The 24,527-nt window shown below is 38.5% G+C and overlaps 2 protein-coding genes across 2 annotated transcripts; both read right to left on the bottom strand.

Moving 5' to 3' along the window:
- Window positions 1–5,827: 5,827 nt before the first annotated feature.
- Window positions 5,828–7,032, bottom strand: LOC111050801. The gene is made up of 2 exons (XM_039435289.1): window positions 6,460–7,032; window positions 5,828–6,385 (listed from the first exon to the last, which is right to left on the bottom strand). Exons 1-2 carry the CDS (start codon window positions 7,030–7,032, stop codon window positions 5,828–5,830), a joined length of 1,131 nt encoding a protein of 376 aa, XP_039291223.1.
- A 1,610-nt stretch (window positions 7,033–8,642) lies between these two features.
- Window positions 8,643–9,395, bottom strand: LOC120352941. Its single transcript, XM_039435288.1, has 2 exons — window positions 9,143–9,395; window positions 8,643–9,110 (listed from the first exon to the last, which is right to left on the bottom strand). Exons 1-2 carry the CDS (start codon window positions 9,242–9,244, stop codon window positions 8,643–8,645), a joined length of 570 nt encoding a protein of 189 aa, XP_039291222.1. The 5' UTR covers window positions 9,245–9,395.
- Window positions 9,396–24,527: the final 15,132 nt, after the last annotated feature.

The following is a 24,527-nucleotide window of genomic DNA, read 5'->3' as shown; positions in this document are numbered from 1 at the left end:
ACAGGGATTTCAGAAATATAAATCGCAGAGAACAGAACGGCTACAATAAACAGCCAAGACAGGAGGAACAAGCGCGTACCTCTGAAAATAAAACACCTTGTGAAATGTGCCACTATACCAATCACACAACAAAAGATTGTTTTCATAACGGTCTCACCAACCCAGAAGAGAAAAAGAAAGTAACGTGTGCTATATGTAACAAGCAGGGTCACAGCACAGATAGTTGTTATTACAATAAATTGAGAAATGCCAATTCAAAAAACGCATAAATAGGACATCCAAAAACACTAGCGTAGTGAATAATGGATGTCCTGTAAATATTAAACAAATTCAAGAGCAAAAGAATACTATGACCTATGCTCTAGCTGCATCAAAACAATCTTGTCAACCCGTCAACACCCAAAATTATGGTAAAATTATTATGTCATCACACGATACCAGAGAGGAATCTCACGATGTTAAAAATAATGGAAAACACATATACGTGGAAAAACTGATAAATCAGATCTTCCAAATCATAAGCAAGAACCATTGAAACAGGTATGCAACACAGACCCAACTAAAATTAAATCCCAAATGGTACTACAACAACCCCTACGCATGGAAGATAATATGAATAAATTGAATTTGTCACACATTATTGACTACATAATGAACAACTATGCTTTCCCTATAGCAACTCAAATTCAGGTATTCAATGACCAAATCACACATGATTAACTTGACTCTAATGACGAATCACTACCACAATGGATAAGTAAAAATGTAACATTGCGCCACTTATGGATTTTTTTCATAACTCACAAGCAAACCGATAATGCGACAATAGTCCAGCATAACGATTCAATTTTAGTGAGTGATAATAGAACAAGGAATTTCTATATCTATGATGAAACCACTGGCCCATTTATCAGAGAGTAGAATAAAAAGGACAGTTCCCAACCGAAATCAGCTGTTTTCTTCCCCCTCCCCTCCCCCCAGCGTCGTCCCCACCAGCCCCCCGGCCTAGGCAGGGTCGGTGGGGTCACATGACAGTTGGTTAGTGACGTCATCAGCTGTTCAGTGACGTCACTTGACCTCGAAACTTCCCGCCAAAAATTTCCCTCTTTTTTTCCTAACTTCAAAGACAACATAACCTCAAAATTTCCCGCCATGGGAATTTCCCTCCCTTTTTCCTAACCTCAAAGACAACATAACCTCTAAATCTTTTTTTCCCGCCATGGGAATTTCCAACTACTAGAAGATTAGACAACATTTTTTTTTCCCGCCAGGGTGTGTGCGCGCGCGTGCAAGAGTATTGATTTCACAGACACACACTCAACTGTTTGGTGTAGTATGAAATAGGCTATTGAAATTAAATATTTACAAGGAGTGGGACATTGTGTCTTTGACAGTCAGTACGTGTGTGTACCACCAGTACATGTGTGTGTGATTTCGGCGTATTGGTTTTGGATTACTTCCATCTTCATCAACATCAAGAGTAAGTACCAGTGCATTTTATAGTTATATATATTTATATTATATTCATGATTCAACAATTAAGTCCAAAAGAGTAGAATTTTGAAGTAGTTTGAGACTGACAATTAAATTCAAAAATGACTAGTGTAATTATGAATTAGGTCCAATACATACAAGTTATGAGTTTAATTATGAATTAGGTTCTTCAAGTTGGTGGTTGTAATCCATCCTAACCTAAAAAACATATAATTGCAAAGTAGATCCTAGACCCCCATTCACATTCCCCCATACAGCTCCGGATCATTATCCTTAGAACATAAACACCATAGAGTAAATGACATAGTCAAAAATGACAAGTTTAATTATGAATTAGGTTCCAATACATAGAGTACATGACATAGTCAAAAATGACTAGTGTAATTATGAATTAGGTTCCAATACATACAAGTTATGAGTTTAATTGTGAATTAGGTTCTTTGAGTTGGTGGTTATAATCCATCCTAACCTAAAAACGTATAATCATAAAGTAGATCCTAGACCTCCATTCACATGGTTGTAATTCATCCTAACCTAAAAACCGTATAATCGCAAAGTAGATCCTAGACCCCATTCACATTCCCCCATCCCCACCTCACCCCACCCCACCATACAGCTCCGGACCATCATCCCTAAAAGATAAAACACCTACGAACCTCCATCCCCGACCCACCCACACACCCGACCCACGATCCTAGATACCAATTCACCACCTTCATCCCCCACATCTGTTGATAGTGATATAGAGTTGAATACTGCATACCATACTAATACAATATTGTTTTGCATTGTTCCAGATGAGCAAAGCTGCACGATGTCAGCAAACAGCAAACTCTGTGGACGAGTTTGTTGTCCTGGAGGAGGCATTCAAATCCCGACTCACGACTCTATACTACAATAATGCATACAAGGATGAGCCTGCCAAAGATTTCCACACCTTTCTGAGCAGTCTGAAGGATAAAATTGTTCACATCACAGTCAACAACTGCAGACACATGGGGCAATGAAGTTCAATCTAGTATTGGAGGCAACATATTTCCGCAGCACCCTTGATAAGACCTTCTTCGATCAAGAAGAGTTCCAGAATGTTGCCTTCAAAACTCCAAACTATGCCATCTTCAGTATCATCAATCTTCCAGACATCATCAACCAAGCGTGCATGACCCTACTGGATGAGGAGTCGAAATTCGAAGGAAATTCCAGTGGATGGAGTTTGCTTATCATCAATGGATTGCTCATCAGAAGTAGACCTCAATCCATAACACCAGTCATCCAACCATAACCAGTCATCCAACCACCACCAGTCGCCCCACCATCGCCACCAGTCATCCCACTATTGCCACCAGTCGCCCCACTATCGCCAAGAGTCGCCCCACTATCGCCAAGAGTCGCCCCACCATCGTCACCAGTCGACCCACTATCGCCACCAGTCATCCCACTATCGCCACCAGTCGTCCCACCATCGCCACCAGGCTTCCCACCATTGTCACCAGTCGCCCCACTATTGCCACCAGTCGTCCCACTATCGCCACCAGTCGTCCCACCATCGCCACCAGTCGTCCCTCCATCGCCACCAGTCATCCCACTATCGCCGCCAGTCGTCCCACTATCGTTACCAGTCGCCCCACTATTGCTACCAGTCAACCCACCACCGCCACCAATCATCCCACCAGCTGAGGCCAAGACGTTTCAATTGACAGTAGCCCTCATCACACCAATCAGTTAATATCGAATGTATTACCATTTGTAATATGATAATAAAGAAATAAACCCTCATTGGCTGATCCACTGTCTAAAACTAACTCTCATGTATGAAATAAACCTCATTTTATGTGTTAACCATTGATTGAGAGTTTCATTAATTCAATGTTCAACACCTCATCCATAGATAATAATAATAATAGTGGGTCAGAATCTTGCACATCAACATAGATGTTTCCTCTGGGTCAATACTGAAATAGCATATAGTGAAGCTAGTAATAGATATCCATTATGGTGTAGTGGTTAGCGGCGCCGCTTTCCATGCTGTAGGTCCAGGGTTCAAACCTTCAGGGGTAGAGATTGATGTAGGTCCCAATTGATAAGGTAAGTATACAGGGTTGTATACCATTACACCATAATGGATATCTTTTGATATTTTGCATCTTGGTCAACCTATTGCAACATGTCAATAGATATTTTCATTGAAAGCATAACAACCTAATTTCTTATCTTTATGAGGAAGTAGGATAATCATTAATAACAAATGGCTCATTACACATAGTATTTATTGGCAAACATATAATTAATCTTCAGTATTGAATAGAATATACAGCTGAAGAAGTCTTTCTCCTCGGCTATAATCATTGTTGGTGACATAATGCTCAACTGATGGCTTATTCCTTTCACGAACAATGCATGGTCCATCAACATCATCATATCCCCCAGTAGATGGCAGTGGCATAGGTATGCATACAGCCTTGTAGATGCTAATCTCAAAAGCTGAATCACCAGATGTTCCATCCTCCAGCCTGAATCATTTCACATGTCCTGTGCTCTCAATTTTTGTAAATCCTGCAAATTTGATCTCCTTTTGACCCAGTCCCAGTAGACATTTGGATTGTTGTCCGCATATAAAATCACACTTGTAGTATTGGTCCTGATTGAGAACACTCAACACAATCTTCACATCCTTATCCCTCCAGTTGGGTACCTTCGCAAGATTAACAATAGCAGCCATTCTACCCTTATCCAACTTGAAGAAAGATTTTAGCAGTATGCAAGTATCATCAAACATGACAGTGAATTTCATTGCAGTCCTGGTGGACAATGACGCATTGCCCTCTTGTTGATATTATCCTTGATACTCTTCATAGTTTGCATGAAAACTTTCAGCAGGAAACATTTCACATCAGTGGAGGTCACATGAGTATTCTCAATGGGTTGTGAAGATCATCACATACAAAGAAAACGTTTCTATCCTTGACTGTATCAACAACAGCCTGCTGCTTCTGCCTGAGTCGTATGCATGCACAACTATGAGATTCACGATCTGTACAAAACTCTAAATGTCCACTTCCTTGAAAAAGTCACTCAATGTCATTATACCGTGATAATACAGTTCAGCTTCAAGCTCACTCACTGCATTAAACAGATAAAGTTCACGTTCACTGTCTGACAACATTGTAAGACTGAGTGCATTTTGTTGTCAGCATCATCTTTTATACTCTGCTTGCTGAGTGGTGGGGGTAATCCATTTCCTGTTTCAATAGGTCTGTATGACGTAATACGATTGCACAATATTGTACAAGTATCAAAGAGGAGTGAGGAGGAGGATAAATGATAGATCATAGAGTTGATTACAATATTTCTTTTTTATTGATAATGCAAATGAGTATTAACAGCATTGAAAAAATTGCGACAAAAAGTTCTATCTTCTAACAAAGTTTTATTAATCCATCCATGTAGAGCAATAACAATTTTCAATGAGCAAAATAGTTGTGTATTTGACAATCCATCAATGTTGCTGACGTTGTTGGTTGACCAATCTCCAAACGTTGGAGATGATAGCTTGTTCCGCACCATGTCGATAACGTTGAGTAGATGATGTTCTGGGCAGTATATACCATCAATCTTCTTGATCAGCAACTCCAAATCAGGCATAGCAGGAAAGGAATATGGCGATGATAGGTCCAGGTACTCCACATTGTTCAGTTGTAGAATTGTATCCAGTAGAGTAATCTGCTTATATCCATGGACAAAGATTTTAATTGGACGCTGCTGGTTCTGATCCAACCACCTTCCAACTGTTCCACGCACAATTTCCATCAAAGCTGAATAGGGAAGATGTTCTGTCCCACAGTCTGACCACCTGAGTCCATGTTTAGCTTGATGTATACAGTTGTTGGCGATGATTTGCCTGCTAGTCTTGAGCAGAGACTCAGAGTAGGGAGGCTTGAAAAAGTAGTGATGAGTAGTCACATGATGCTCATCATCCTGCTCCAGGATAGCCATCTCCTTCACAATAAACTTGTTGTCCAAACCTTCAAAACCTTGAAAGTTCATCAGGTATAGTGGTAGTGGTCCAAAAATGTTTTCTGCTCTACTCGATGGCCAGTCACCACTTTCTGCTGTAATGTAGGAGTCGTCATCATTGAGTCCAGTTGTACTTGTAGAGGCATCTTTCATCAGCGGTCGCCCACCAGTAACACAACCCACCACATCCTCCTCTTCCTCATGCGAAGACAGCTCCCCCTCCTCCATAAAGAGTCCTTTGTATCCTGTCATGACTGGCTCATTCATTGTCTCGAGCTCAACTGAGCAATTTATTGCTGTACACTGACTATATATCTTTTTATACTGATAGTACAAGGCCTGACATTGGCCGATACTCTTTAGTCATCTCATGAATCATCATACAGTAGGCAGTTGTATTACCTGGAATGTTTTCAGATGCTTCAAACTCAATCCTCACATCGATACTTCCAGTTTTGAGTGACTCATTTTGGCGGGAGCAATCAAAAGCAAACAGCATTATTTTTCCATCACCAATGGCATTCTTTTCAAACAGAGGGTTGCTTGCACGAGCATTACCATGGTTGTAGACTCCATTGAAAGCTGCATACATGTTGTAGATGCGATTATCATCACCATCAATGCTCTCATATGGGTAGTATCTGTTGTTTAAAAACACTCGAACATCCTTCATATTACACTTGTCAAAGCGAGAACTGTTGGCTGCCGCCACACCTCGTCTTGCAGTCTGTAGCCCAACCACAATGTATCGTGGCTTTTCAAGCTGTGATGTCGACTTGACAGTCCATGTATGCTTTCTTGTCTGCGGTAACGTTGGATAGGTATACAACTCCCAATGTCGAAATGGTATACTGATGGGTGTGTCGTTCTGTACAATCTGTAGCAGACGCAGTTTCACATCATCTGCCACTTCCACAAAGGCATTCTCCACAAAAGCTTTGTGATTGCTACATTGGTAGCAGCAACATTCACACAGTCGTGAAAGTTGGGGCTGACCCTCAACACCAGCTCTTGTTTCACATTGAGTAAAATCTGTCTATAGTCTTCGGCAAAGCCTAGCAGATATCTCAAAGGCACATCCATGATTGTAGTGTCAGCTCCATTGGCGGCAAAATCGGCGAATCCAGTGGTTGAACTAAACTTGTAGCCAGCTCCTTCCATCTTGGTCCACTCATCGCGTTCAAATGTAACAGCATTCTTCATTAGGCTGGTAACTCCAGGATTACGTATACCATCCACCTCCACACCATTGATTTCATAGCGTATCTCTGAAAACACATTGCTGAAGAATCCAGAGACACATGGAGTTCCAGCCACAGCAGCGTTGGCAGCTCCAGTCACAGTATACTCCAAATGTAGATAGCTCTCCGATGGCAGTGTGTAAACATCTTGCTGTTGAATTGGAATCCGTATCTCGTCATTGGTATTATAGCTTACAGTATAGGGTGCATGAGAATGGTACTCAAACCCAATGATACTGTTGTCCGATGACGGTCCATTCTGTGTCACATCCAAAACTCCCATCTTCCTATTCTACTCGTATCTGACAGCCTCGTTCTTGCAAATACTTGATGCTCCTAGATGTTAACCTTGTCAAGGTTGAATGCTGAATGAATCTTTCTTTCCTTTTATCTTCTTTTATAGGCAAAGGATGATGATGATGATGGAGAGAAGAAGAAGGAGGAGGATGGACTGCAGCCTCCATATCCAATCCTTGATTCCACTTTTCAAATAACAGCACCATTTCACTTGCGTTGTCTCAAATGTAAAGCAATATTTATTTCCTCGCCTCTATTATTTATGAGACGACCGTACTCGTCGACTACTTGCAGTGTAATGCTACCAATCTGCTTGATGTCTATAGGTAATAGATTACATTCTGCACAGTCACCACCATTTTATACCCTGGATCAACGTTTGGGTAAAACTCATAGATCACGTGATCTGTAATTCCATTAGAGTAAGATCCAGTCACAATGTTGCAGGTGATGCGTATCACATTAGGCCGACTGATTTGTACAGTATTATCACTTCTAGTAGATGTGTTGGGCTCTATGAACTGGGTATTGGTGAAACCCAACAGTTTCCCTATTGAATCTTGTGGTCGTAAATCCAGCTTAGCACTGCTCAAAACTATACACTTTAAGGTTGATGGATCTACAGTCACCTGGAAATCAACATCATTTTCCGACAGCCTTTGTGCAAGCAAGTCAGTAATTGTAGAAAATTCAAAGCTACCTGTTGGTAATGATACCTGATGCAGAACCAAATCCTCCTTGTCAACAGTAGTAGCTGGCATTCCCCTTTTAGTCCTTTTAGGCAATACTGTACCATCCTTATCATCATCATCAGACTTGCCAGGTTTATGCTTCTGATGTTTAAGCACCTCGCTCCAATACTCTTCAAATCTTGCTTTAGCCATACTCGTAGCTCATCATGTGTTATCTCTGCACTAGTAACACCCTTCTTAGAAATTCTATTACTTGCATAAAAATGTAGTACATTATTGAAACCTTCCTCAATATTAGGTATTGAGTTGCAACTTGTAAAGCTAATCAGACCAATTTCCCATTCACCACTGCTCACATCAAGTGGTGGATAAAAGTCACTCTTTAGTATTGATGTCCTACCTCCAAAACACAGCATCATTGTTGTTGCCTGCTCAACATACAGTTGCACAATGAGTAGCAATCAGCCTACACTCATTATCTATAGGGATGGAAATAATGTACAAGAGAGATAGTGAATCATTTATTTATTTTCATCAATCAAAAATTGTAAACACAAATGCCCACAGATGTGTGAGTAAAGATCTTCCTGCTTCTGATCATAGTTGTACTCAATCCTCGATGCTGGCTCCAGTCCTTTGTGCATATAGTTGATAAACTCCTGTGGCGGTCTCAGGTTGCCAAATCCATCAAAGTAGTGAGACACATCATCCTTCTTCACATAGCACACCCAATGTGTGCCAGCTCCAGTGCTGGTGTCCAGGTTGATAATGCTGCATTCTCTCCTCCAGGGCCCATTCAATGGTAGAGCATCCCGCATAAACACTCCTCGAAAGTGCTTTAGCTTCAGTCGACATGCATACTTGTAGAGATCAGCATCGGTAAGGGCTCAATCAGGTAGGGCAACTAGCGTCTTCTCTTGCCGCCACATTGACGGCGACGTGCCCCATTTCCCTGCGTCCTGCGCTGTTGTCTCAGGTAGAGTCCTTTACCTTTTTTACCAGAACATCTCTTTACTCGTTTTTGACTACGAGTCTTTGTTGTCTTACGTCTGCGGTGTACTCCTCCACCAAACTTTGCTTTAGCCTTCATGATGTTGGTCACTGCTAGTGCTGCAGCCTTCTCGAGTACTCCTGCGTCTGCAGATTTTACCACACTCCAAGCTTGATCTGCCAAAATGTTGTCTGCTACTGCTCTGCTCGATGTATCACTGCTCCTCGAGTAAGCAATGTCGTGCTCCTTACAGGCTCGATCAAGACTATTTATACCGGGATCGCCTCGTGCCAACCGCTTCTCTAGCTTTGTACCAGGTCCACAGTACTGGTAACCAGGGATGTGAAGTTCAACAGGTAGAATGTCAATTGCCTTGTTCACCAATTTTCAACTCACAATTTTATTATTATTACCAATTTTCCAGCACTCTTTTTAACTATTGAACCTGCAACTTTTGCAATTGATGACAGTACCCCTCTTCCCCGGTACTTCCTCTCTCTCTTACATCCAGCCATCTAATGTTTCTTAACGGTTTTAGCAGCTGGTTTTATACTTTTTTTGGTGTGGACAATGTTTGTGCGGGTGGTGTTGTAGGAGGGGGTTCCGGTAATCCCATAAGATCTATGAAACGTTTCTTCATTTCATTGGGTGGCAATCCCTTCATAGTTTTAGTATTTTTTGGATCCAACACAATGTCTAAATACAATAAAAACATTTTACCAGCAAACTCAATCAGCCTCTTCTCAAGATATCGATTGTTCACTCCATCAGTAGGCTTAATTGGATCCATCATATCAGTAAGTATTGAATCATTGAGACTTGTAAATACCTGTGATGTGGTATTGTCCCTTGTCTTTGGCAGCCACATTGAAATCAGTTCTCTACATATTGAAAAGTTGACAGCATCCCTGTCAGCACGTGGATTTCCCAAATTGGTCAAACGCCTGTAGCGAGCATTAATGTTTCCTATGGAATCCATGACTTGACTGCTATACATAAGCAAAGCAATGTCTCTTATATAGTGAAACTAGTATGCAGGATTAGTAACTATGTAGCCACCTTCTACCAACTCTTCTAAAATTGAATTGATTTCATTCTCATGTCCAGTGTTGCCAACTGCTTGGACTGATCCAATAGTTTCAGCCTGTCCACAAGTTCATTGGGATCATTGTAGTAGACGTACTCAATCTTGGTACGGTTGTTTGCCACCATATTGAATGGCGCCACAAGTCCTCTGCCACTGACCTTGCTATATTTGGGTTTAGCATTATTGAGCAGTTTATGGATCACTGTTCTATACTTTGTATCATTCGAGTTTTTACTCTTACCATCCGGATCATGATTTTCCTTATACAAGTTTGTAATGTGTAATATCCGAGTGTATGCCACCTCATCACTAGCCAATGGAGTAATGGGTTTCTTTTTGAAAATGAGTTCACAAAGTCCACGTGTTGCATCAAATCTAGTCACGTTTGAAGGATTGTTAGGGTCAGTCAGAACAATCTTTCTTCCATCACTTCCAAAGGTTAACAGTTTGTTACCCAAATAGTAGTCATTACCAACAACTTCTGGTCCATATGTTTTGTCAGAGCTGCTATCACCACTCATAGCTCTATGGAGATAACGCCCTACTGGTGTTCCAGTCAATCCAACCTCAGTCATTGCTTGTCGAATCCTCTTTTGGCTGCTGGTTAGTAATGCTTCCTGAGCAGTAGCACCCTCCTCCTCCTCCTCCTCATCCACATCCATCACATCACTTTCATAATCATTGGCACTTGCAGATGGCCACAATTTGCATGCAGTACTCAAGGTACTTGGAACTGGGCTTAACTGCGAAGCTTCTCCAATCCCTTCAAAGGTCGAAGGAGTCTCCTCACCCAATTTTTGGCAGACGTCTTACCGCTTGCTTCAGGGGTCGGGACAGCAATTGTGTTGGTGGCGGTGTATGTGGTGCATGATGACCTACAGGAACTGCAAAACGTCTGCGATGTGGGCGTGGCTCTGAAGATTGTTCATGTAGTGGTTGTGTTGCTGCTGCTGCTGGCTGTGGTGGTGGTGGTGGTGGTGGTGTTGCCAAATGCTGATTGAGAACTTCAACTATATTGTCAAGTGGTTCAGTTAGTGGTTTAAAGTGTTTTGCATGCTGCTCCTCTGCCACTTGCCTTCCAAGAGTCAGTTCCTTGTGTTTCCTTTTGATGTTACGTCGCAACTTTGCAATTGCCTTGATAGTTGGTGCAATCTCTTCTACAGTCTTTTGACGGTGTCTATTGCTGGAGACATCCATCTTGCTCAACGTACCAACATATACTGAAGCTCAACTGACACTATGCATCAACTAAATACGTATCAAGCCCATTCCTGTAGCGCCCTCCATTTCTGTCCAATGTCCGATCAATCACTAGGAATGAGTGTGCACCCCCAACTGACCAAACCTTGTTACACATATCCTTAAACTGATCAAAGGTCATGTCAGCGCCGACATGATCTCGGTACAAGTGTTTCATGTTTAGCTCATCCTGTTGAAACATGACAAGAAAGTTTGCATTGTCACGAATCAGCTGTTTTGGAATGCGGCTATAGGTCTGTGCTAGATAAAACACATCAACGTCACTGTGTCGGCCTGCACTAAAGTACTTCCTGATGGTATCCTGCTGCTCACAAATCACATCGTCGAAAATAATTATTGAGTTGGGTGGCAGCTCATGCGGGTCGGGTATTTCTTCACTTGTATCACACTTGACATAGTTTATTCCATTTCCTGCAAGTCCTTGCATGATTGTACGGAGCAGCTCATACTTGGACTGGAATGTAGTCTTTGAAAAAAGGTAGATGTTTGAAAATTGAATTCCTTTCTCATCAAAAAGCATATTGAATAGTAGGTTGGTTTTGCCGCAACCAGAAGGTCCACATATAATACATCTCATATGATTGGGGAACAATGGTCCATGACGCTTTTTCTTTGTATCCATTTCCACCAAGCCACACCCCCTAATCACTTTGTCAAAATCGATAACTCTAAACTGGTTTTTCTGTTGCACAACCTGTTTCATCTTACACAAGATCGTTCTTATCAATCCATGAGTCGTGACTGGAGCTATATCCTTTCCAACGTACCAACAGTTTATTCCCTCTTTTCCTCAACACTTTTTCAATTTCGAAAACACTGGGCACTTTTGTCTTTACAATTTCTTCAGAATAGAATCCTCCTTCAATGGGTTCACCTCTATAGTCCTCCAATTCATAGGTTACAGGCACTGTAGGTCGCACACGTCTTACTGTGAACAGTTCATTAGTCCAATTGGCTAGATATCCCTTGTCAAACGTCCATACAGGTTGTTCGCATCTGTGTACAGGAGATATGATGTAGGCTTCTCTGGATCAATATGCGCTCCTGTGTAGGCATTGTTGGCAATGGCATGTCGATGAACGCATGTTGTTATGCCACCTCTGATACCTCGCTCGATAAACATGTACATGTCATAGTCAGTAAGGAGCTCAAGCTCGACTTTAGTATATTTCAGCATGACATCAAAGGAAAAGCCTGGAGATGTAAAGTAGTGAGCACAATCCAAATCATAAGTCTTCATGCATACATCACGGAAGCTCTCAAAGACATCAGCCAACAGGAGAACATCTGTTTTCAAGTATAGGTCACTGTATTCTCCCAGAGTTTTACAACTGAATTGGTTCCACACAGTTTGAGCATGTTCATAATCATCATTGCTAACACTCCTATCAACCAGCTTGCTGAAAAATGCCTCTTTGGGTGGTAGCAATGTTTCTTCGAGTCTCTGCCATGAATCGCAGTAGTCGTATGGAAACACTCCTTTCCTTGAGACAAGGCTCAATTTGTTTTCAAACACTTTGGCAGTATGTGGTAGCACTTTGGACAAGTCTTCTGGATTCGATGCTGATTTGACTAGGTTGGTGACCAGATTGTCTAAACTATCAGGTGTAAACCTGAATGTATCAATGAATCGAAGGTGCATTTTTGGAGATATTTGTTTGGTGAATGATATATACTTTTCTGATGAATTTGGGATGACAGACAGCCGATCCTTATCTCTACCCAGCTCTGGAATAATGAGGTGTGTATCGTAGTTTGAAGAGTTGTGGAGAAACACTGGTATGAATGATTGTCGCTCTCGCTGCAGGTTGCATTTACGGCATAATGCATTCCGGTAGATACCAGTTATATGACAATGGTCATACACCTTATCTTTATTGAACCGTTCATTGCAGGCCTCACAGAAATCAGCTGCATTATGTCGTTCTTTCTCTCTTTTGGTTAGTGGGAGCAACTTGATATTCCTGCAGTCAATTGCCTCATCTAAATCTTTTGCATACATGGTGAGGGTCTTCATGAAATGTTTGGCGGCATCAGGACCCCTGTAGACAATCGGCTCATGAGGGATTAGGTTAGTGATTGTCAGCCAGGAATCTTCCAAATATGGGTCCCGCACAAAGTATAAGCAGTAACTCATTGCCCGATGGTACTGGATAACTTTGGTAGCTTCACCAATCCATTGTTCATTATCTTCATCAGGTTTCTCCAGGATGCACTCAAAATCAGCATATGCTACAACAGGTACTCTATACTTTTGCACATGTATCTCAAACTTCAAGGTTGGAGGTTTACCATCTTTTCCAACCTGTGGCATGATGATTCTTGCTGTATTATTGCTAGCACAATACTCCTCATGCTCAGCCATCCTGCGTTCTCCATCTCTGTTCTGGTGTAATGGGTGAAACATCGTCTGCAGATGATAATTTTACTTTTATGTTTTGTGAGTTGAGATCCCACAAGTTTTTCAAAATTTTTAATGTAGCAGTAGTGGCTATTTGATTTATGTTCATTGTCATCCTCAAGGGTGCTGTTTTCATCATCATCCTTACTCTCACAGAGGAGGAGAAGATCAAAGTGATCTGCCTTCATTGCATTTCCACTCTTCTTGGAAATATAACGTTCTTCTCATCCACACCATAAATATTAACTGATACCTCCGGATTATCTTTCTCAAATATATCGATTTGGTTGATGGTAGTGGGAAATCCAATGCCTGAAAAGTTGTATCTTTCTTCCAATTGATGGTATCGCTCATTGACTCGTTGAGGATTACTGCCTTGTACATGTTTGGCAGGATAGCCCATTTGAAACATTGCTGGTCCTTGTTTATAGGATTGATGATTGCCTTTCGTGCTGATAGAAGAGGTGGAAGACTGATGTAGGATGATCCACGCAGTGGAATATATTTGCTAATCCTGATGAGCAATCCATCAATGATAAGCAAACTCCATCCACTGGAATTTCCTTCGAATTTCGACTCCTCATCCAGTAGGATCATGCACGCTTGGTTGATGATGTCTGGAAGATTGATGATACTGAAGATGGTATAGTTTGGAGTTTTGAAGGCAACATTCTGGAACTCTTCTTGATCGAAGAAGGTCTTATCAAGGGTGCTGCGGAAATATGTTGCCTCCAATACTAGATTGAACTTCATTGCTCCATGTGTATGCAGTTGTTGACTGATGATGTGAACAATTTTATCCTTCAGACTGCTTAGAAAGGTGTGGAAATCTTTAGCAGGCTCATCCTTGTATGCATTATTGTAGTATAGAGTCGTGAGTCGGGATTTGAATGCCTCCTCCAGGACAACAAACTCGTCCACTGAGTTTGCTGTTTGCTGACATCGTACAGCTTTGCTCATCTGGAACAATGCAAAACAATATTGTATTAGTATGGTATGCAGTATTCAACTCTATATATAAATCAACGGATGTGGGGGATGAAGGTGGTGAATTGGTATCTAGGATTGTGGGTGGGGTGTGTGGGTGGGTCAGGGATGGAGGTTCGTAGGTGTTTATGTTCTAGGGATGATGGTCCGGAGCTGTATGGTGGGGTGGGGATGGGGGAATGTGAATGGGGGTCTAGGATCTACTTTGCGATTATACGGTTTTTAGGTTAGGATGAATTACAACCATGTGAATGGAGGTCTAGGATCTACTTTATGATTATACGTTTTTAGGTTAGGATGGATTACAACCACCAACTCAAAGAACCTGATTCATAATTAAACTCATAACTTGTATGTATTGGAGCCTAATTCATAATTACACTAGTCATTTTTGAATATGTCATTTACTCTATGTATTGGAACCTAATTCATAATTACACTAGTCATTTTTGACTATGTCATTTACTCTATGGTGTTTATGTTCTAAGGATAATGGTCCGGAGCTGTATGGGGGAATGTGAATGGGGGTCTAGGATCTACTTTGTAATTATAAGTTTTTTTTAGGTTAGGATGGATTACAACCACCAACTTGAAGAACCTAATTCATAATTAAACTCTTAACTTATATGTATTGGAACCTAATTCATAATTATAATAGTCATTTTTGACTATATCATTTACTCTATGTATTGGAACCTATTTCATAATTAAACTTGACATTTTCGAATTTAAGTCATTTTAGAATTTAATTGTCAGTCTCAAACTACTTCAAAATTCTACTCTTTTGAACTGAATTGTTAAATCATGAATATAATATAAATATATATAGAACTATAAAATGGTACTTACTCTTGATGTTGATAAAGATGAAAGTTATCCAAAACCAATATACTAAAATCACACACACGTACTGGTGGTACACACACGTACTGACGGCACGACTGTCAAGACACAATGTCTCACTCCTTGTAGAACAACTCCTTTTATACCCCAGTTGAGGATCTGGAGGGAATTTTTTTTTTCCCTTTTTTCCCGATTTTATGTGTTTTTAATTTTTTTTTTTTTTTTTTTTAATTTTTTTTTTTTTTATTTTTTTTTTTTTTAATTTTTTTTTATTTTTTTTTTTTTTAATTTTTTTTTTTTGAGTTAGAGTGGTTGACCTGGATGACCTTGAGGTAGGTCTGGTTGACCTAGATGACCTTGAGGTGGGTGTGGTTGACCTTGATGACCTTGAGGTAGGTGTGGTTGACCTAGATGACCTTGAGGTAGGTGTGGTTGACCTAGATGACCTTGAGGTGGGTGTGGTTGACTTAGATGACCTTGAGGTTAGGGTGGTTGACCTAGATGACCTTGAGGTTAGGGTGGTTGACCTGGATGACCTTGAGGTTAGGGTGGTTGACCTGGATGACCTCGAGGTTAGGGTGGTTGACCTGGATGACCTTGAGATAAAGGCGGGTTCTGGCACACTTGTGTGCCAGGACCCGCCTTTTATATCTACTCTCCAACCTTCACTTTCTCAAAAACTCAAAACTCTTCAACTTCTTGTTCTTGTTACTCATAAGAGCTATCTACTCTTCAATTCTGAAGTCATACTTATTCTGTGAATGAATTGTTCTATTAAATTATATTGTGATTGATATTTACAGATAGTTTATTTCATGATATTTTTTTATCAATAACGAGTTCATTATTAGAATTCATCCAATTTTACAATCGGCTTCATGTGCTTCTAATTGAGCAGTACTCCAAAATGAATAGAATACCAGGCGATTCAGATCATATATCTAAAGCCTGTGCTACTTTTCTGAAAGTTGTTAGTCCAGGCGCTGGCTTACATTGAGCATACATGAGAGAGGCAGAGAATTTGACTTCGGATTGTTGTGAGGAGGTCTTTGGTGTATATGAAACTCGATGTCGTCACGTCACAGGGTGGTCGACATCATTGGCGGAGGGGGGTAAGTTGTAAAAAACGCGCGATTATAAAATCGCCTGTCCTGCAGTTACTATTCATAGTACAGCTTTTAATTTTTTCTCAATATTATGTACACATAACTGGCTTTCAATGTAGTCCTCTACATTTTTGCGATAAACCGCATAGTTTTTCCGTAAAAAAAATAAAATATCTCGAAAATGTATTTTTTATTATGGACTTTTTGTTATTTCTCGAATATTCAAGTCAAAAGCCGACTTAGAGGAAAAGGCTCCCGATAAAGGTTGTAGGCCGTTTCTTCCTGAATTCAATGATATATATAGTTTGGGGGTTACGATCATGGATGCGTCGGTGGGAGGGGGATAAGTAGCACTGTTACGCTGCGTCGCGGTCCTCCCCCATGATTAATGTGTGTAATGGCCTGTCTATCGCATCGCTCCTACTAGTCTGTGAATTCAAATTATGTATTTCAGGAACGCTATCTTATGTATTTTCGGTCGCTCAACATGATTTTTCAACTCTCAAGTCTCAATAATTGATAATTCTCAAAATTCTCTCTAATTATGGTCAAAATTATAAACTTCATCTCTTTCTGCAAGGAAACTAAGAAATGACTGTTCTTGAAACTTTGGTTTCAAGAAATATATTATGATAAAATAATGATAATATTCATATGTGTTTATGTTCTATTGTTTTTATCTCAAATTAATCTATTGTGATGCGCTGCAGGCTAAATTATATAATTAATTGCACACTGGCCACGCTTACTTGATATAGTGGTCAGTTGATTTCCAAGAAAAATTTGTGGAATTTCTTAGTTCTTCATGGTGGAAATGGAATTCATCATTCATCAATTATCATGATGATTATGCTTAGTATGAGAATGTTAATCTTTCGTGAACCTTCAGTTTGTCGTGAACTTTTGAGAAATTATATCCAATATAGTAATAGTTATGTGTCAAATCAAAATGAAATGAAAATTTAAATATTCATTCATATTATTCCTAACAGTATTATTATATTGATATTTCACTAACTTTTGATTGATTCATCCACTATGGTATTCCCGTTCAGACTGTTTTGAACTGGTAACAAGTTATTTAGCATCAAAATTTGGGATTCGAATAGTTTTGGGTCATGCCTGTTATTCTTTCCCAAACATATTTATATGATTTGTAATTTTATCCACAAATTAATGGATGAATGTATGTATTCCTGCACGTAGCTAACGTATGGATTATTCCTTTATAGATTCTTGCATGTCACATTAATAAATCTTTGCCACAGATTTAGAAATCAAGTCTCGATGGTTTGGTGAGCATATTATTGGAGTGATTCTTTTACTCTGCTGCTTCTAATATGTTTACTACCTTTGTTTGATTTTAGACCATAGACATGAAAAGCTATGTCCACCTGTATCACTACATCTTTATTGAGAATTTTCATAACTCTTCTCATCACAAAGTTTCCATAATCTCGCAGCGTATTGAAGTTTTGAAAAGTGAAGTAGGAGTTGAATTCAGGAGAGCCATGTCATCATTATGCGAATTTGTCAACGATATTTAGGGATTTAGTCAAATCCACAACTAGTTTCACTTACAATTTCATGGGCCAAGTGAGATTTAAGAGTTTTTTTTCTAAATATCCATCAGATGTTGACAGAGATTGCGGTTATTGTAGAAATGCATGCTGCACTAAAACATCAATGCTGAATTATCTTTAAACAGCTACCTAGTAAAAATACAGAGATCAGATCTTTTTGTTCTTGAATTTACTAAGACTAGGATTTTTGTTTGATTGCATCGTGGAGAATGAAAGAACTCTGTTTCTTTTTATAGGTGAGAATACACTTTTACAATTTGCCACAACTATGTTCAGATGAAAATCGTTGGAGACCGAATAACTATTTCTTTCTATACGTTCAAAAGAGAATCACACACTTCTTCACTTGCTTCCAGACCATTGATAACATTATGCAGATTCTGTTGTGCATCAGAGTCTTGAAGAAAAATGTTTGTTCTCTTGAAAGGTTATGCTTCTGGAAATCATTCTCATCTCTCATTATTCTTTTTTTACTTCATTCGATGACTTTCTTCACAATCTCCAGTGATATCCATAATGATGTCAACTTACTTGAACAGAATATCTTTCATGGAAGATTTATTTATATAGTAGCAGCCATTTTAGGAAAGCCTTTGAAGAACTAGCTATTCCAATCACTCAGTTTTGGATGATCGAATGAGGTTTTGCTCCAAAGCATGATCGGCTGTCACATTTATTAAATTCTCAAGGTTTCATTTGACAGAGAGTCAATATATTGACTGTATAAAGTTTATGTTCCCTTATTGGAAATAATTTTCCACTTCTATGGGTATTTTTTTATATTTTCTAGATATAACACAGACTCCATAACATAGTTTGTTTGATTGAATGAAAAAGTATGGGATCTTTTCTCGTACAGTTTCTATGTGCATACCAGAGTCCTTCCTTATGAGCATGAATACAATTTAAGATAATTCAAACTATGTTACAATCAGTCATAATTTCAAGTAGTCATTGATTTCACATTGTGATTCTAAAAAACTCCACAAATAGCTCCTGACTTCTTTCAAATTTTAATTGTGCTTCAACTGTACATTTATATTAAGAAAATATTTTACTCCTGTTACACGGTGCTCTATATGGGGTAACCTATATTATTTGTTTAACTTACTCCATTACTTGACTTTCGCAATTCCAAAGTGATCATTGGACTAAATCGAATAATTATTCTCTCTTAATGGAATATCAGTTTTTTATCGACTGAGAAACACATATAGGATTCCTAAAAAGATGGTTTATCATTACAATGTAATCATAAATAATAATGATAATGAGATGAAGTTTGTAATTTTGACCATAATTTGTTTATTATGATGAGAATTATCAATTATTAAGGCTTGAGAGTTGAAAAATCGTGTTCAGCGACCGAGAATACATAAGATAGCGTTCCTGAAATACATAATTTGAAAACTATACTACATCTATGATCGTAACCCCCAAACTATATATATCATTGGATTCAGGAAGAAACGGCCTAAACGTTTATTGGGAGCCTTGTCCTCTAAGTCGGCTAATGACTTGGATATTCGAGAAATAACAAAAAGTCCATAATAAAAAATACATTTTTCGAGATATTTTACTTTTTTTAAGGAAAAACTATGCGGTTTATCGCAAAAATGTACAAGACCACATTGAGAGCCAGTTATGTGTACATAATATTGAGAAAAAATTAAAAGCTGTACTATGAATAGTAACTGCAGGACAGGCGATTTTATAAGCGCACGTTTTTCACAACTTACCCCCCTCCCCACAAGATGTCGAACACCCTGGGACGTGACGACATCGAGTTTCATATTCACCAAAGACCCCCTAACAATAATCCGAAGTCAAATTCTCTGCCTCTCTCATGTATGCTCAATGTAAGCCAGCGCCTGGACTATATGTTATTCTGGATGATTATTCGATTAAATAAAAAGATATATAGGGATAAATAGATAAATAGATATACAAGGAATGTATTGCTTTCCGAAAAAAATTAAGGTACCCCAATTTCTAAATTTCTATACGTTTCAAGAACCCCTGAGTCCAAAAAAGTTTTTTTTGGGTATTGGTCTGTAAGTTATGTGTGTGTGTGTGTGTGTATGAGTGTATGTGCGTCTGTGTACACGATATCTCATCTCCCAATTAACGGAATGACTTGAAATTCGAAACTTATGTCCTTACACCATAACGATCCGACACAAATAATTTCGATCAAATGCAATTCAAGATGGTGGCTAAAATGGCGAAAATATTGTCAAAAAAAGGGTCTTTCGCGATTTTCTCGAAAATGGCTCTAACGATTTTGATCAAATCCATACCTAATATAGTCATTGATAAGTTGTATCAACTCCCATATCTGTAAAAATTTTAGGAGCTCCACCCCATCTATGCAAAGTTCGATTTTAGATTCTCAATTATCAGGCTTCAGATACGATCCAAACAAAAAATTCCAAGTTGAAAAGATTGAGTATGGAAATCTTCACGATTTATATCTAGTAAAATTTTCACCTAAAATTGAAAATAAGCTCGAAATTTGAGAAAATGTGATTATCCAATTCCAAACTGTTGGCAACTGTTGATTCTATTAGATGATTCACTATGAAGATTTAGCAGACCTCGTATGTCTCCAGCGTTATTGTCCTGTCACCAGCTGGCTCAGATCTTTGTTTATAAGTGGACTTGAGATGCGCGTGAACACTAGCGTCAGGTGATCAATTCTCATAACGGCAAGGAAAGTTGTGTGAGTGCGCCACACCAGATTTTTTATTTTCAACATCCCAAGCTTAATCAAAACTCTTTTGATAACATAATTTAACTATAGAAAGAAGGGGAATGAGCTATTGGGTAGAATACAATGGGAATTGTTAAAATAATTTTATGTAGATCCATAAAATGATATAAACATCGTTCAAGCTCTTAAAATAACTCTCAGGAACTAATTCGAAATTTATTCTTGTTAACTCAGAAAGGAAAAGGTGAATTTCCTGAAATTTTTCACAATTAACGGAGTTTTTTCATCGATCATTGTGAATAAGATGAGATGAGAAATACGATCAGAAAGTAATGTATAGTAGCTATAGTTGAATATCGAATCCATTTAATATAGTATAAGATCCATTCAATAAAAATTCTCTTGCTTCTGCTTGAAAATTTGATTTCGAGGTAGAAATTTCGATGAACCAGCCCGTGTATCCATTTGGATTACTCAACAAAATCACTATAGCTTCACAGTTGACTTGGCTTTTAGCAAACTAATTTTTCCATTGACTGCCTGTATATATTCAATACTGTCTGTATATATTCTATATGTGTATTCACTCAGGAGTATACACTTTTCAGCATTCAAGCTTAGTGGAATAACGATAAAAAAGCATTTTACTGGCTATTTTCGTATTCACAATGATAGAATCATATTTTTTAACAATAATGAAAAAGGAGAAATTAATTTTCTCGTTTGGTTGGAGCCAGGTCAGGCAGCAGGTGATGGTGGTCGATTGTGGGGGTGAGGAATGACGTTGGGAGGAGGGGTGGTTGCTGTGCCAGGGATGTGTTTACCCACTCCCACCACCCACCAATGGCCGTGAATTGTGGAGAGCTCCCTCGCTCACTCCCATTCTCCTAGATTTATTACCAGCGGGAAGGACTCAGGTGCTTGCGGACATTTATCAAACTTTCTCTCCTGCTTACTGCTTTACATGCCAATAAAATTTCTATTGTCGATACCTCCTCTTTCTAGACTCTTCCATAGCAGTATTTCTCGCCCGAGAGATGTTATATTATTCTATCATTTTCATAGACAGTTATTGGAGCTATTCAACAGAAATTATTAGCATTGCTAATTTCTAGCATCGATCCTATAGAACTAATATATTTAATCAATTTCGAATAAAATCATTTATCGAATTCAATTCTGAGAGCTTTCCGTGCGGAAATTTAATTCCATTGCAATATATGTGCTGCCGCAAACCGCTAAATATTCGCATGCGAATAATTTGCAACTTGAATAACAGTAAAATTTCAGAAAAAATGAGAAAATGAAAATTATCATTTTTTCAATTAGCTGTAACTTTTGAACGATATTGAAATTATTGGAAAAACGATCAATGAGATCGGAAAGAGGAGAAAATTCTCTACAACATTGACTACTCTTTCGATTTTTCATCTGGAGTGTTTCACAAGATACGCAACTTTGAATATGCGAAAAATTTTTGATACGTCAATCATTTCCACAGTCTCGTATATTCAAAGTTGCGTATCTTGTGAGACACTTCAGATAAAAAATCGAAAAAGTAGTCAATGTTGTAGAGAATTTTCTCCTCTTTCCGCTCTCATGAATCGTTTTTCTGATTTCAATACCGTTCAGAAGTTACAGCTAATTGAAAAAATGATAATTTTCATTTCCTCATTTTTTTCTGAAATTTTACTGTTATTAAAGAGTCTCTAAAACGAGTAAGATACATGATAGAAACTTGCGATTGGTTTCAAATGAAAGATAATTTCATGGTCTATAGGCTACGTTGCCTTAAACCCATCTTGCATGACTGTTTATTATCGAAAAACTGTCTAGACTGTGGAAATGAGGAAAATATTGCAAATTTCTTGATTTTTTGAATCAAACGTATCTTACCTCACGATTATATTCTTACAAAATTCATTTACCTCACATGAAAGAGGAGATTCTGTTCTTCAAATTAAGACCAAGTACAATTCTTTATCATTTTGGGTTACCGAGATACACAGTTTTGAATATAGAAATTGGCCATTTTTCTGTGTATTTAAATAGTGGCTAAAATACAATAAAATTGTGTTTTTATTTTTCCATCACATTTCAATTATAATACATGATTTTAAACCGCCTTGACAAGCTGAGAAGAATGAGCTGTAGTACGAGGAGATCTGATCATTCTGTCAAAAGTTTTAAGTGTTTAAAATCTTGATCCTTGACGTATCCTTATGACGTACCCCCCCACTAGGAAATACTGAAATTAAATGTTTCTAACGGTTGATTCTCATAGAAAATAACCCGCGTGAGATGATTTCAGCCGAAATATGTATTTTTTTGTTAGGAAGGCCTTGAAAAGGTATTATAATGAAAAATTTGTATTTTGGCTGTAGGACATGATTTTCTATTTTTGGGTATATTCCCCCTCCCCACACTTCTAAATTCGAAAATTCCTAAGGAATTCTGTTCATAATAAATTGTTCTTTCACGTGATGTGTGGTTTTTTATCTATACTAGGAAAATATCCAGGTTGTATAGGGTAGAAGTGGTAGGTTTGCATAATTTTGAAAACCCCTTAAAAATACCCCTTTTTTGAAAATTCGTAACTCCGAAACCAAAAATGGTAGAATCCTGCGCTATGACTCAATTTATTGAACATTCTATTCTCCTTAATTTTGTCGAGAATAATTTTTCTTGAGAAACTCAAGGTTCACGAGATAAAATGGGAAAATTGAAAAAAGTCCGAAATTTTGGGGGTTTTTGGGGGATTTGGGGATGAAGCCGCCATCTGGCGTGTCAGCAAATTTCAGATTCGAATTCAGCGCCCCAAAATACATGTAGAATCGTTGAGGAAAATTCTTTCGGGGCTGTTTCCTGAAAAACGACCATTTGACTGGACAATAGTTTTGTCTGCGTTGTAAACAAACATTACACGACCACAAGAGTGGGAAAATGGCAAACATGGAACAATTTTTGGAAACGATTCACTTGTGAAATATTGTATGATCTTAGTTATGCAGATTATAAAAATATAAGGGAAAAGTTTCTTAACTAAGTCGTCAAACAAGATGATCAATTCATCAAAACATTGAATAGTCACTTTGAAGTGAATAAAGAACCGTTTTTCATCCTTTCTCTTGTGGTGCAAAAGTATGGTATTCTCCAAATTAAAGTTTATCTCCAATTATGGCATGAACTTAAATTGTTTGGCCTTTCATCTGTTTCAGAGTCTGCTGCCACAGCAAGTAATAGTAAGTTTTTACTTGTTTTAGACTAAATGTGGCATTCCGCAATTTTAATTAATTTTTTTTGTAGGGCTTCTTCATCAGATAATGTACTGATGAACTTGAGTAGTTTGTGATGAAGTACAGTAGTAGGCCTACAGTAAATTTGAGATGATAGAAGTGCCTAACTGTTTGATTAGGACAACACTCGAATACTCACTCATATTCCCGCGCTCCAGATTGCGATTATTTCGCTTCAGTGTGCGTGCCCCAGCGTTGCAAATATTTCGCAATGAAAACTTCGGAAACAGTAGTCTAAATTCTTGGAAATTCCGCAACGCATCTGTTTGCGCAAACTATTTATGAATAATGAAGGTCACCCTGTTCCATTAGAAACATCGCAATAATATACAAATCGGATGCATACTGGATTGTACACTGCGATATCAATAGTGAACACTCACAAAGAAATTATTGGATCTAAGGGGATTTGATACTTTCAGGCTATTATTACATTTTCGGAACCTAGCATAATGATTACTTGTTGGAAAACAGATTGGCTATTTGAAGCTGAAAACTGTCTATTTTCGGATGGGTATTTTC

The sequence above is a fragment of the Nilaparvata lugens genome, chromosome 9 (assembly GCF_014356525.2).
Source record: "Nilaparvata lugens isolate BPH chromosome 9, ASM1435652v1, whole genome shotgun sequence".
NCBI classification, from domain to species: domain Eukaryota; kingdom Metazoa; phylum Arthropoda; class Insecta; order Hemiptera; family Delphacidae; genus Nilaparvata; species Nilaparvata lugens.
This window is presented reverse-complemented; position numbering and strand designations above follow the sequence as displayed.